Source organism: Magnolia sinica, chromosome 2, assembly GCF_029962835.1.
Source record: "Magnolia sinica isolate HGM2019 chromosome 2, MsV1, whole genome shotgun sequence".
Lineage (NCBI taxonomy): Eukaryota > Viridiplantae > Streptophyta > Magnoliopsida > Magnoliales > Magnoliaceae > Magnolia > Magnolia sinica.
In genome coordinates this window covers 137,534,037-137,547,221 of record NC_080574.1, presented here as the reverse complement: position 1 = coordinate 137,547,221, position 13,185 = coordinate 137,534,037, and the positions used below count along the sequence as shown (strand labels likewise).

At 35.8% G+C, this 13,185-nt stretch overlaps 2 protein-coding genes across 2 annotated transcripts; both read right to left on the bottom strand.

The window, feature by feature from the left end:
- Positions 1-7,088: 7,088 nt before the first annotated feature.
- On the bottom strand, positions 7,089-9,011 carry LOC131237869 (PI-PLC X domain-containing protein At5g67130-like). The gene is made up of 4 exons (XM_058235905.1): positions 8,925-9,011; positions 8,546-8,849; positions 7,684-7,907; positions 7,089-7,496 (listed from the first exon to the last, which is right to left on the bottom strand). Exons 1-4 carry the CDS (start codon positions 9,003-9,005, stop codon positions 7,377-7,379), a joined length of 729 nt encoding a protein of 242 aa, XP_058091888.1. The 5' UTR covers positions 9,006-9,011; the 3' UTR covers positions 7,089-7,376.
- A 387-nt stretch (positions 9,012-9,398) lies between these two features.
- Positions 9,399-10,581, bottom strand: LOC131237868 (cytokinin riboside 5'-monophosphate phosphoribohydrolase LOG1-like). The gene is made up of 3 exons (XM_058235903.1): positions 9,793-10,581; positions 9,610-9,709; positions 9,399-9,542 (listed from the first exon to the last, which is right to left on the bottom strand). The coding sequence occupies exons 1-3, from the start codon at positions 9,901-9,903 to the stop codon at positions 9,454-9,456; spliced, it is 300 nt and encodes a 99-aa protein (XP_058091886.1). The 5' UTR covers positions 9,904-10,581; the 3' UTR covers positions 9,399-9,453.
- Between the last annotated feature and the right edge of the window lie 2,604 nt (positions 10,582-13,185).

Sequence of the window (13,185 nt, the reverse complement as noted above, 5' to 3'; positions counted from 1 at the left end):
ATATTACTCCTAAAAACAAAAGCATGTATAAAAACTAAGCTAATTAGATATTAGTAGTAGAATTTAGATGACTCGTGTCTCTCAATCCCCACAAAACAAACTAACAATCTGTGGTCGGATTAAAAACTACATGTGTCAATAACAACCAAATTAGATGTTAGTATTAGAATTTCTAGTAAATAGTGTTAGTAGATTCTTCCGCGATATGTTACTCCTGAAAACAAAAGCAAGTATAAAAACTGTCACGCCCCAAACTCGGAAACCGGGCTCACAATGTGGACATTTAACCATCAATGTGTACATCTAACCAACATTGCTCCCTAGGAGTGGTCATTTAACAACCAAATTAGATGTTAGTATTAGAATTTCTATTAAATATCGTTAGTAGATTCTTCCACGACATGTTACCCCTGAAAACAAAAGCAAGTATAAAATTTGTCATGACCCAAACTCAGAAACCAGGCTCACAATGTGGACATTTAACCATCATTGCCCATCAATGTGGACATCTAACCAACATCGCTCCCTAGGAGTGGCCCACATAGAGTCAAACATATAGTGAGCCCATGGCCTCACAAAAACTAAGCTAATTAGATATTAGTGGTAGAATTTAGATGGCTCATGTCTCTCAATCCCCACAAAACACACAAATAAACTGTGGTCGAATTAAAAACTGCACGAGTTAATAAAAATACAATTAGAAGTTAGCATTAGAATTTCCATTAAATATAGTTAGTAGATTCCTCCACGCCATGTTACTCCTGAAAACAAAACCATGTATAAAAACTAAGCTAAATAGATATTAGTAGATTCCTCCATGCCATGTTACTCCTAAAAACAAAAGCAAGTATAAAAACTAAGCTAAATAGATATTAGTAGATTCTTCCGCGCCATGTTACTCCTGAAAACAAAAGCAAGTATAAAAACCAAGCTAATTAGATATTAGTAGCAGAATTTAGATGGCCCATGTCTCTCAATCCCCACAAAACACACAAACAAATTGTGGTCGAATTAAACTCTGAACGTGTCAAATCAATACAATTAGAAGTTAGCACTAGAATTTTCATTAAAATAATGTTAGTATATTCTTCGGCGCCATGTTACTCCTGAAAACAAAAGCATGTATAAAAACTAAAGTAATTAGATATTGGTAGTAGAATTTAGATGGCTCGTGTCTCTCAAGCCCAACAAAACACACAAACAAGCTGTGGTCCGATTAAAAACTGCATGTGTCAACAACAACCCAATAAGATGTTAGTATTAGAATTTCCATTAAATAGCGTTAATAGATTCTTCCGCACCATGTTACTCCTGAAAATAAAAGCATGTATAAAAACTAAGCTAATTAGATATTAGTAGTAGAATTTAGATGACTCGTGTCTCTCAATCCCCACAAAACAAACTAACAATCTGTGGTTGGATTAAAGCCTGCATGTGTCAACAACAACCCAATTAGATGTTAGTATTAGAATTTCTATTAAATAGTGTTAGTAGATTCTTACACACCATGTTACTCCTGATAACAAAAGCAAGTATAAAAAGTAAGCTAATTAGATATTAGTAGTAAAGTTTAGATGGCTCTTGTCTCTCAATCCCCATAAAACACACAAACAAGCTGTGATTGAATTAAACTCTGCACGTGTCAAAAACAATTAGAAGTTAGCACTAGAATTTCCATTAAAATAATGTTAATATATTCTTCGGTGCCATGTTACTCTTGAAAACAAAAGCATGTATAAAAACTAAACTAATTAGATATTGGTAGTAGAATTTAGATGGCTCGTGTCTCTCAAGCCCAACAAAACACACAAACAAGCTGTGGTCGGATTAAAAACTTCATGTGTCAACAACAACCCAATAAGATGATAGTATTAGAATTTCCATTAAATAGCGTTAGTAGATTCTTTCGCGTAATGTTACTCCTGAAAATAAAAGCATGTATAAAAACTATGCTAATTAGATATTAGTAGTAGAATTTAGATGGCTCATGTCTCTCAATCCGCACAAAACACACAAACAATCTGTGGTCGGATTAAAAACTGCATGTATCAACAATAACACAATTAGATGTTAGTATTAGAATTTTCATTAAATAACGTTAGTAGATTCTTCCGTGCCATGTTACTCCTAAAAACAAAAGCATGTATAAAAACTAAGACAATTAGATATTAGTAATAAAATTTAGATGGGTCATTGTTGGATTAATAATTGCATGTGTCAACAACAACCCAATTAGATGTTAGTATTAGAATTTTCCATTAAATAGTGTTAGTAGATTCTTCCGCGTGATGTTACTCCTGAAAACAAAACCATCTATAAAAACTAAGCTAATTAGATATTAGTTATAGAATTTAGATGACTCGTGTCTCTCGATCCCTATAAAACAAACTAACAATCTGTGGTCGGATTAAAAATTGCATGTGCAAAGAACAACCAAATTAGATGTTAGTATTCGAATTTCTATTAAATTGCGTTAATAGATTCTTCCGCGCCTTGTTACTCCTGAAAACAAAAGCAAGTATAAAAATTGTCACGCCCCAAACTCGAAAACCGGGCTCACAATGTGGACATTTAACCATCATTGTCGATTAATGTGGACATCTAACCAACATTGCTCCCTAGGAGTGGCCCACATAGAGCCAAACATATAGTGAGCCCATGGCCTCACAAAAACTAAGCTAATTAGATATTAGTAGTAGAATTTAGATGCCTCATGTCTCTCAATCCCCACAAAACACACAAACAAGCTGTGGTCGAATTAAAAACTGCACGTGTTAATAGCAACACAATTAGAAGTTAGCATTAAATATATTTAGTAGATTCTTACACGGCATGTTACTCCTGAAAACAAAAGCAAGTATAAAAACTAAGCTAATTAGATATTAGTAGTAGAATTTAGATGACTCATATCTCTCAATCCCCATAAAACAAACTAACAATTTGTAGTCGAATTAAAAACTACATGTGTCAATAACAACCAAATTAGATGTTAGTATTATAATTTCTATTAAATAGCGTTAGTAGATTCTTCCACGACATGTTACTCCTGAAAACAAAAGCAAGTATAAAAACTGTCACGCCCTAAACTCAGAAATTGGGCTCACAATGTGGACATTTAACCATCATTGTCCATCAATGTGGACATCTAACCAACATTGCTCCCTAATAGTGGCCCACATAGAGCCAAACATATAGTGAGCCCATAGCCTCACAAAAACTAAGCTAATTAGATGCCTCATATCTCTCAATCCCCACAAAACAAACAAACAAGTTGGGGTCGAATTAAAAACTGCACGTGTCAAAAACAACACAATTAGAAGTTAGCATTAGAATTTCCATTAAAATAACGTTAGTATATTCTTCGGCGCCATGTTATCCATGAAAACAAAAGCATGTATAAAAATAAAACTAATTAGATATTGGTAGTAGAATTTAGATGGCTCTTGTCTCTCAACCCCCAAAAAATACACAAACAAGCTATGGTCGGATTAAAAACTTCATGTGTCAACAACAACCCAATTAGATGTTAGTATTAGAATTTTCATTAAATAGCGCTAGTAGATTCTTCCGCGCCATGTTACTCAAGAAAACAAAAGCATGTATAAAAAGTAAGCTAATTAGATATTAGTAATAGAATTTAGATGACTCGTGTCTCTCATTCCCCACAAAACAAACAAACAGTCTATCGTCGGATTAAAAATTGCATGTGTCAATAACAACCAAATTAGATGTTAGTATTAGAATTTCTATTAAATAGCGTTAGTAGATTCTTCCACGCCATGTCAATCCCCACAAAACACATAAACAAGTTATCATCGAATTAAAAACTGCACGTGTAAAAAATAACACAATTAGAAGTTAGCATTAGAATTTCCATTAAATAACATTATTAGATTCTTCGGCGCCATGTTATTCCTGAAAATAAAAGCATGTATAAAAACTAAACTAATTAGATATTTGTAGTATAATTTAGATGACTCGTGTCTCTCAATCTCCACAAAACACACAAACAAGCTGCGATCAGATTAAATACTACATCTGTCAACAATAACCCAATTAGATGTTAGTATAAGAATTTCTATTAAATAGCGTTAGTAGATTCTTTTGCGCCAAGTTACTCTTGAAAACAAAACCATGTATAAAAATTAGTGTTTCAAATAGCGTCCGTAGTGTAGCGGTAGTGTACACTACGTTGCGTAGTGTGATTATAGCGCTACATAGCATCCTTAATCGCATAAATGTACACTATAGGGGTCGTAGCGTATCCTATAGATATGTAGCGCATAGCGTAAGCTATAATGTATTTTTTTACTATTTTATTTTCTTCACGTTTTCTTTGTATCTAATGTTGAGGAATGTGACACTTGTATTGTACTTGATAATTTTAACCTATGAGATTTTTATTTCTTTTCATAATTATGACTTGTGGTTTCATCAAACATTATTAATTAGAGTGGCTTGATTAGAAAGTTGTTGATGTGCTAATTATTTGATTTGGCTTATATATGTGGATAGGCTTTTGAAAAATGATAACTAATAACTTGTTTGAAGATGCTTATAAATAATAAAATTAATCATCTTTTAGGAATATTTATATTTGTCCTTCCTTTTTTTTCATATTTATATTTTTTTCCTTTTTTTTCAGCATTTATTATATTTGTCCTATTTTTAAATTAATCATCTTTTAGGTTACATAATAATGCTACACGCTATAGATGGCTCGTGTCTCTCAACCCCCACGAAACACACAAACAAGCTGTGGTCAGATTAAAAACTGCATGTGTCAACAACAACCCAATTAGATGTTAGTATTAGAATTTCCATTAAATAGTGTTAGTAGATTCTTCCACGCCATGTTACTCCTGAAAACAAAAGCATGTATCGGAAAATTGATTTCTTCTCGTATAAGTGAAGATCTGATGTTGTGAGGAAAATTGAAAAATCATATAGTGGACTAAGGAGATAAAATTTCAAACAAAATTCACAATGAATCATTAAATACAAAGAAGCAGAAAATTCAGAATTTCAATCAAACTAGTAGGTCAGGACAGATGCAACCTATTACTATGAAATCTAAAATTTTTGAGTAAGAAATGATAACAGAACAGAACCTTTCTATAAATCTTCACAATGAGCATATGTTTTTATAATTTTTAGTTGGAATTATAATCTAATGGTACATATCATGTGCTGTGTACTCATGTTGCATTATGCATACTCTTTTTCTATTTTCAAGCAACCACTAATTTTCTTCTTGAAAGTGCTTTAAATTTGTCTGAATTGGAAATCTTTCCATCTCTTCTATTCTGTTTGTTTTATTCTCTTAGCTTCCATTTCTAAGGAGTTTTCTCACTGCCTTTACTGAAAGATATGATTGTGGGACGATTCTCATATATTATATGATTATTTTATTTTATTTTTTGTGCTCTTGACTCTCTTCTCAATATCTTCCAAAGAATCTTATTATTATTCAGCAAAATCCAGAAAATCTGGCTGTAATGCTGTGTGCATTATAATGACTGACTTTTTTTAATCAGCCAAATTCTAGCGATGTGAAGGAATTCAGAATGAAGCTTGAGGAGTGGAGACACATGTTCAAGCAAGACAATGTAAGAGCACATGATGAAAACATAGCCCACGTACGGCTAAAAGTAACTGGGCGATTGAAGTGACAGATAGATTGATTTTAGAAGTTTTAAATTAACCTATGACAGGCAAGCATAATCTATCATGCGGTTGAAAATGAAGAGAACGCAAACCAAAAAGACATTACGCTTGAGAGTGAGTTTCAGGTGTAAGTTGCATACAAGTGAAATCACTTCTTTTGCTTAGGATTTCAAATGCACTAAAAAAGTTGTGAGTGACTTACAGCTTGTAACTCGCTTACAGGTGAAATTTTCTGTCCAAACACCACCTTTAAGTGGGGTTGCCTATAAACCCTTGACAACTAATAAAACTTCCAGGCATCCAAATGACCCCTAAATGCACCGGAAAATTAAGAAATCATATGATCCTTGGTCTAAGCATGTAGTGTCCTCAGATAGATGGCTAAGAAAGAACTAGAGTGGCAATCTAAATTCAACAGAAAATGCCAAATTTGGGTTGGTGGGTCTTCCCAATCTTGCTATATTTGGGGCATGGTCCATCCACTGTGCCTCCCATCATAGCAATGGTCTCAAAGACTGAACCACAGGCCCCACTTGTACAAATTCAAGGCTTATACAGTAAGTATCCCTGGGCCAAGGATCAAATAGTATTTCAAGGAGAAAATCAGATAGAGGAGACAATTACCACAGTCAATGCGGTCCAACCATGAAAAAACCCATGCTATCTGATGGCTTCTCCATCTGGAGACTTAGACATACTTGCCAATAAGCACAGGTTCCAACTATAGACATTTCCACAGTCATGAAGCATGAGCTGTGTTTCTTCACCTGCACCAAAAGGAAACAATATAGAAAGGATAGAAGAAAATGGAGAAAATGGAGAAAATGGAGGAATGTAAAGGAGTCTAACTTGAGAAGCCCACTGACAGAGAGAAGAAGCCCACTGACAGGCTTCCAACTATAGACATTTCCACAGTCATTAAGCATGAGCTGTGTTTCTTCACCTGCACCAAAAGGAAACAATATAGAAAGGATAGAAGAAAATGGAGAAAATGGAGGAATGTAAAGGAGTCTAACCTAAGAAGCCCATTGACGGAGAGAAGAAGCCAGACCAGAGAGCACAGAAGCAACTAAAACAGGAATGATTCCATGAAAGAGAACTTGATCTGGGTTAGTGCCACGAGAATCCCTGCCAGAACCTTCTCCAAAGCTTAGAAGTATGGCAGCAATTATTAGTAAGAATAGGGCCCCCATTTGTTTAACCGAGTGCTTCTGCCTGCAGATTGCACCCAGAAAAAATATAGTGTGATTGTCAGAGAATTTGGTAATTCTCTGAAATTACCTGCAAGCGCATAGCCAATAAAAAGGCCTAGCATCAGCCTAGCCAGCAGAAATGCTTAACTCAAAAAATATAAGAAAAGCTTTCTCCTGCCTTTGGAACCAATAGGAAATGATTGAAAAGTTAGGCATAAGACAGTGATTTACTATCTGGAATGGGCCTAAGAAAATAACCACTGATTAATAACCACTGCATTCAAAGAGTAAAATGGAGAGAAAAAAACAATCTACAATACATCTGGTAGTATAAACTATCAAGTGAGTCAGGAGTCAACAAAAAACATTGAAACTTCTAAAATACTCTTACATGTATCAAGACAGACCTAGTCTATGGTTCTTATACTGTTTCACCTCAGCTAGAAGCAAGGTTCTTAAAACTCGGTTTCAGTGTGCAATTCAACAACAAATGAAACCAACTAGGCAAACAGTGACTCATCCCAAAGCATACATGTTTTTATAGTCAAAAGTCCAAAAAGAAAGAAAGAAAGAAAGAAAAAACGGATGGCTAGGATTATCCGATGGGGCTTGTGGGGCTCCCCCTCCATCGCTTCTCTGCAACACAAGATCCACATACAAATAGGCACATGTACTAAAGAATTTAAAAATAATAAAATTAAATAAATATATATATATATATATATAAAACCATGAACAAAGACCCAAATGCATATAAAAGAAACACAATTCTTTATCATGTTTCCATTTCCATCTTTAATGAAAGTGAGATCTCATGCATTACCTTGTAGAAATCGACAGCAATGAAGTTGGGCCATCGTTTTCCTACTGCTTCATGACATGTACCAGTCATGCTAGTAAGTGGAGCTGAGTTGTCCTTATTAGCTGTTGCTAAATTAGGATTGTCAAGGAAATAGTTCTCTAAAACAAAGGATCTTGTTGTTGTGTTCTTGGGAGATGATTTCGCATGATTAGGATAAGAACTCGCCTTCATCCAACTGTCACCATCTGCAGTTTCAACCCAATCACCCAAACCAATAAAAAGAGAATCAGCGATAGCTTCACATGTTTATACTCCTATGCATCAGAAATTGAAATTGGACAATGCTTCCTATTTTGATGTATTTTATATCAATTTCATTTTATCTCCAAAAGCAAATTGATTCAAGGAGAAAACACAGAAATTTTATATTTTTACTAAATTTCATTAACAGTGCAGACCTCCTCATGAGGCCACATTCGCCAACCTGCGGAAAGCATTAGAGCATGCGTCAAGTGGTCCACGCTAATAAATAGCCAGGCCTGAAAATCACGCCAGTTCACTCGTCAGGTGGAACACACATTTAAAAAAAGAACAATGAACATTTTAAAAGAATTACCAGGAGTCCACATCCAACTAAAGCACGTGGCCTGCCCAATGAGTGTACAAGCCTGATTCTCAGGCCACATCATCTACCCGGCCGGGCCCATGTTATGCACGGCTATAACATCAGTGATGGATGCATGTGGGCTTAGCAAAGCAGGTACTAAATTTCTACATTAAAAAAAAAAAAAAAAATATTTAAATCATCTATCCATCTATGATAGTTCCACTGCAAGATCTGCATGGGATATACATTTATGAAAGCAGAGAAAACAGGGCTTACATTGGTTTTCTACAATATATCTCCACTCATAGGCAATGCCTTCAAAAGCCTCCTTGGCTGATTTTGAGGTGAATACCAACAAACGCTGGTTCTTACTAATCATATCATCGATGATGGGCCAATCTTGCCCATTTTTAGGCATCCCTGATACCAGATACCAAAATTTCCTAAGGCCAGCGGCATTGAATACCTTAGTTAGGCCTTGAGGTGATGTGACATAATCTTCTATGAAGATTGTAATGATCTCCAAAGGGTTGGCATCAAGGAAAACTTGAATTTCTTTCAGCACATTAATAGCAGGTTGTTGTTAATCAGATAGGTTAATCAGAATTCAATCATTTCATTAGATTTATATAAAAAGGAATCAGCTGCAATTTACGAATGCTATCAAATTGTAGCATTGGCCTCCAAAGGAGTGGCACAACCAAATGTCATTGTTGAAGTCGTACATGTCAGGCATCACCCCTCTAACATCCTTCTGCAATGATTCAGAGTATAAATAGCAGCAATAAAAAAATTTTAAAAAAAAACCATATCTTTTTTTTCGTTCACTTTTTTCTTTTTGCAAAAATAATTATATATTTGTTAAGATGGACATCTTGTTCATGAACATTATACAGTAGCGAGCATGTAAATCATATCTTCTATCTAAGAAGACCCGCCTACACATACATACAGATATCCCATACAGATATCCCATCTTCAAGATACAAGTATTTCTATGTTGCGTGTATGTGATTTTCTGTTAGTAGAGATTGCTTACGGGTTTATTATGGATTCCTAGCTGAGCCCAGGTGATCATATCTTCTATCTAAGAAGACCCACCTACACATACATACAGATATCCCATACAGATATCCCATCTTCAAGATACAAGTATTTCTATGTTGCGTGTATGTGATTTTCTGTTAGTAGAGATTGCTTACGGGTTTATTATGGATTCCTAGCTGAGCCCAGGTGATGACTTCCAAGAGCTCTTCTAAGGTTCCATACCCACCTGAAATAGGAAAGGAAATAAGATAGGAATCTAATTAAATGGGTTATTGAGAGAAGAAGAATAGAACCTAGTAATGCGATGAAAGCGTCGGAATGGCGGGACATCTTTGCCTTCCTTTGATGCATGCCGGCCACTGGTTTCACCTCTCCTTCTGTTTCTCCTGTAATCTGCCATTAAAGAACATCTTTCAGCAGCATAAGAAAATGAGAATAGTTGAAAGAAGCAAGAGAAGAAAGGCATATCTACTTACTTCTTTGCACATGAGAGTCTTCGGTATGATCCTACAAAGAAAAGCCATCAAAGAAAAGGTTGAAAAACGTTCATTAATCCAATGAAAAACAAAACCCATATCAAAAATCATTCCTTTCTTTTATGATTGTGTTGGCTTTTCTCACCCTAGAACATGTCCTCCTCCTTTATGAAATGAGTGAGAAAAGAGTGACAAACTCAGCTCCTTTCTTTCAACCAACATTTATGAAAAATTTTATTTTCTTCATCAAGGAAACAATGATAAAGGTTGATAGAAAGAGTAACAAAACCTTGAGGAGAAAATAAAGTGACGATGAAATGATCAATGCCCCAGTCGCGATTACAAGATTCAAATGTCTAAAAAGCAAGACATGCACACATGCCAATATGATTAATGCCCCAGTCGCGATTACAGGATTCAAATGTCTAAAAAGCAAGACATGCACACATGCCAATATGTTAGCATTAATATTATAAAAACCTATGTATCAAAAAAAATTATTATAAAAACCTACCAAAAAAAAAAACCCAACAAGCTTTTATTCTCTTCACAATTTGTTGAGAGAAACCAAGAAGACAAATAGTTTGATCCGGATCCAAAAGAAATAGTACCATGCCTGATCAAATGACACCTGATCATCACATCAAGGATTAAAATAGTTTGTGTGATGACTTCCAATGTGTCCACACATGCAAACATGGGTAGAAGCCCAATTGTCAAACTTAATTCTAGAGCATTTAAGCAACCATGAAGGTAAAGATAAATTAGTACAGTGTGCACAGGATGAGATTTAGCTTACAGGAATGATTAGCTTTTGGCCCCCACAATGGAATTCAATTCTCCAAAAGGTTCCCTACAAGGACAGTTTGAGTCTAAATACATTATTGAGCATGACGAAAGGAAAAACAAATCTCAGCAGGATAAATGGTGCTAATTCAAGGTAATTACAAACCATCAACTAAAAGATGCTTTTTTAGAAATTGAAACAGGAACTGAAGAAATGACAAATGACAAAATGACAATGAAAACAAGAAACGAATTCACATTTAGATACAAATGGCAAAACAAAATACCTTTGAAAAAAACAGTATTGTAATGAAATCCCAATTTCCTAGTATTCATGATGAGAAAGTAGCCCTCAAATTACAGATAGATTCTTTTCAAATCCAACTTGAAAGTAATGCAATTGCAATTTGGAGCATGGTTCCTCAATATGAATGCTGAGGAAGGTTAATTACAATTAGGTTGTTTCTGCTTCATTAGTCTGAATGTACTACCGAATATTTTTCCTGCTCTATTTTTAGTGATTTTCAGCTCCATTGCTGAGCATTGGAAGAAATTCGATGTGGGTGTCGTCGTTTGCAGCCAGTCAAGACTTCAATCAAGTGTTGCAGCAAAGTGCAGATCATGAACCATATGGGGCACATCCAATGGACCAATATTCCACTTCAACAACCACAACTTTGAGTTATAGAAACTTTCAAAGATGAGAAACAGTAACAGATCAAACCTTGAGAACGAAACATGGCGATCACATCTAAGGTCTTGTAGCAATCATTTGAAGCTTCAAATTCGAACCTACAGTAGGCCAATGCCGTTTGGCCGGCTTGGTTATTGCAAGATCCAAATGCGATTGAATTAGCTATATATGGGTAGTAATTGTTAGTTGATAGTCAGCAGCAATTAGATCATGTGGAACATTACTCATGTGAAAACTCAGTTGTAATTTCTATATTCAACCAAGACCTGACTCAAGACCGACCCAAACCCAAACCATGTGATAAATGGGTCGGGTTTGAGTCCTCTGCTCTTACTGATCACACCAGCAAGAGTACTGCAATGAAATCCCAACAACAGTCTAGCAGGAGTATTGTAATGAAATCCATAACAAATATACATCAGCAGTTAAACATACAATGCAATGGCAATATACAAGTGAGCTTATCCTTTAAGAATCCATCTTCATCTTTCAAAAAGAAAAGGAAAAGAAATAGTTCAACAGTCCATACTCAAATGTAGATGTGTGGCTCACGGGTGAGTGTGCTGCCCTGATTTTGTTTTTTTGTTTTTATGCATTTGCCCAGATTTGCTTCAGATTTATCAGAACTGATATGAGTGTCCATCTGGACAGGGGATAGCCCAAAAACTGGGATATTGGCTCCATGACCTCCATGTCGGATTTGCTTAATTACAACTACATAATTGTGACTAAGTAGGGAACTCTGTCACCTTTGGAAGCAGTTAACCATCTCTTGCCAAGGGGGCATGGAGGATGAATGGCTGTACATGCACAAAGGTCCCCTATGGAAAAGAAAAACAGATATCGTAAAATAAATTAAGCTATATTTACAAAGCTCATCCATGACCAAGCAAGATGGGGCCTATTCACAATTGAATGGTGAGGATTGACAGCCCTACCAACCAATCAGGTGCGTCCGTGTGTGTGAGTGTGATTTATACAAGCTTCAGTTTCTCCTCACTTGATCTATGAAAACACTTATGTCCATTTGCAAAACTCTAATATGTTAAGTAGGATTTGTCTGGCGTTTGTGATTTCCACACTGTAACTTGGCCATATTGGGTTATGCAAATGATCGAATATGATCATCAAGTACAACATCATTCTAACCGTTGATTCACGCATCCAAGCATTCAGACAGTAAGGATTTCCACCGGTGAAATGGCCCATCTGAAGTGGGACACAATTAGTGAAATTCCAATCACCGAGAGATAGGTTTACTTGAACGGTGAATCATTCAGAAAGAAGGTTAGAAAAGCTTCTCAGGGTTTTCTAATCATTGATTTTTCATCAAATCTAGCCGTTAGGTTCCCGTCCAAAACCAATCCGATCGTACAGCCAGGAGTTGGGTCTGGGTTTTAGAACTGGTTCTAAGATCACCAAAAGAAGGTAAATGAAACAGGATCTAACCAAAAGAACTGGTTCTAAAATTTTCTCAAATATATTGGACTACTTGTTAATTTCAGGGATGTAATGTGAAAATATAACAAAATCCAGAGGAAAAAATAAAACATACTTCTGATAGAATCTCCAAGTCTTTCTTCAGAGAACACGCTTCAAGAACATGCTCATACTTCTCCCTATCCATTTCCTTACGAAACAATACATCTTTGATTTTCCCTCTCTGTATCCAAGGAGAGATCTAGGATTTTTTTGGGGGGTTTGTGAGATAGGGAAGGGAATCGGGGCAGAGTGCAGAGAGAGAGAGAGAGAGAGAGAGAGAGAGAGAGAGAGGGTCGAGAGAGGGAGAGAGGGAGAGAGAACGATGGGGGCCGAGAGAAGTATCCGGTGAAATTCGAACTGTATGCTGGCGCCTGGCTGTTACCGTTACGTTGTTATGGGTTTGAAACTGGACGCGGTTTTCTTGCGGAAGC

Bases quoted from the DNA above. Each gene is read 5' to 3' on its own strand.
- LOC131237869 (XM_058235905.1), bottom strand. From the start codon at position 9,005: ATGCCTGACATGTACGACTTCAACAATGACATTTGGTTGTGCCACTCC. The intron at 7,908-8,545 runs GTAAGCCCTGTT...TTGAAACTGCAG, and splicing joins ATATATTGTAGAAAACCAAT to ATGGTGACAGTTGGATGAAG. The intron at 7,497-7,683 runs GTAATGCATGAG...CTTGTGTTGCAG, and splicing joins TTGCTGTCGATTTCTACAAG to AGAAGCGATGGAGGGGGAGC.
- LOC131237868 (XM_058235903.1), bottom strand. From the start codon at position 9,903: ATGATTTTTGATATGGGTTTTGTTTTTCATTGGATTAATGAACGTTTT. The intron at 9,710-9,792 runs GTAAGTAGATAT...CTTTAATGGCAG, and splicing joins AGACTCTCATGTGCAAAGAA to ATTACAGGAGAAACAGAAGG. The intron at 9,543-9,609 runs GTTCTATTCTTC...TTCCTATTTCAG, and splicing joins CGCTTTCATCGCATTACTAG to GTGGGTATGGAACCTTAGAA.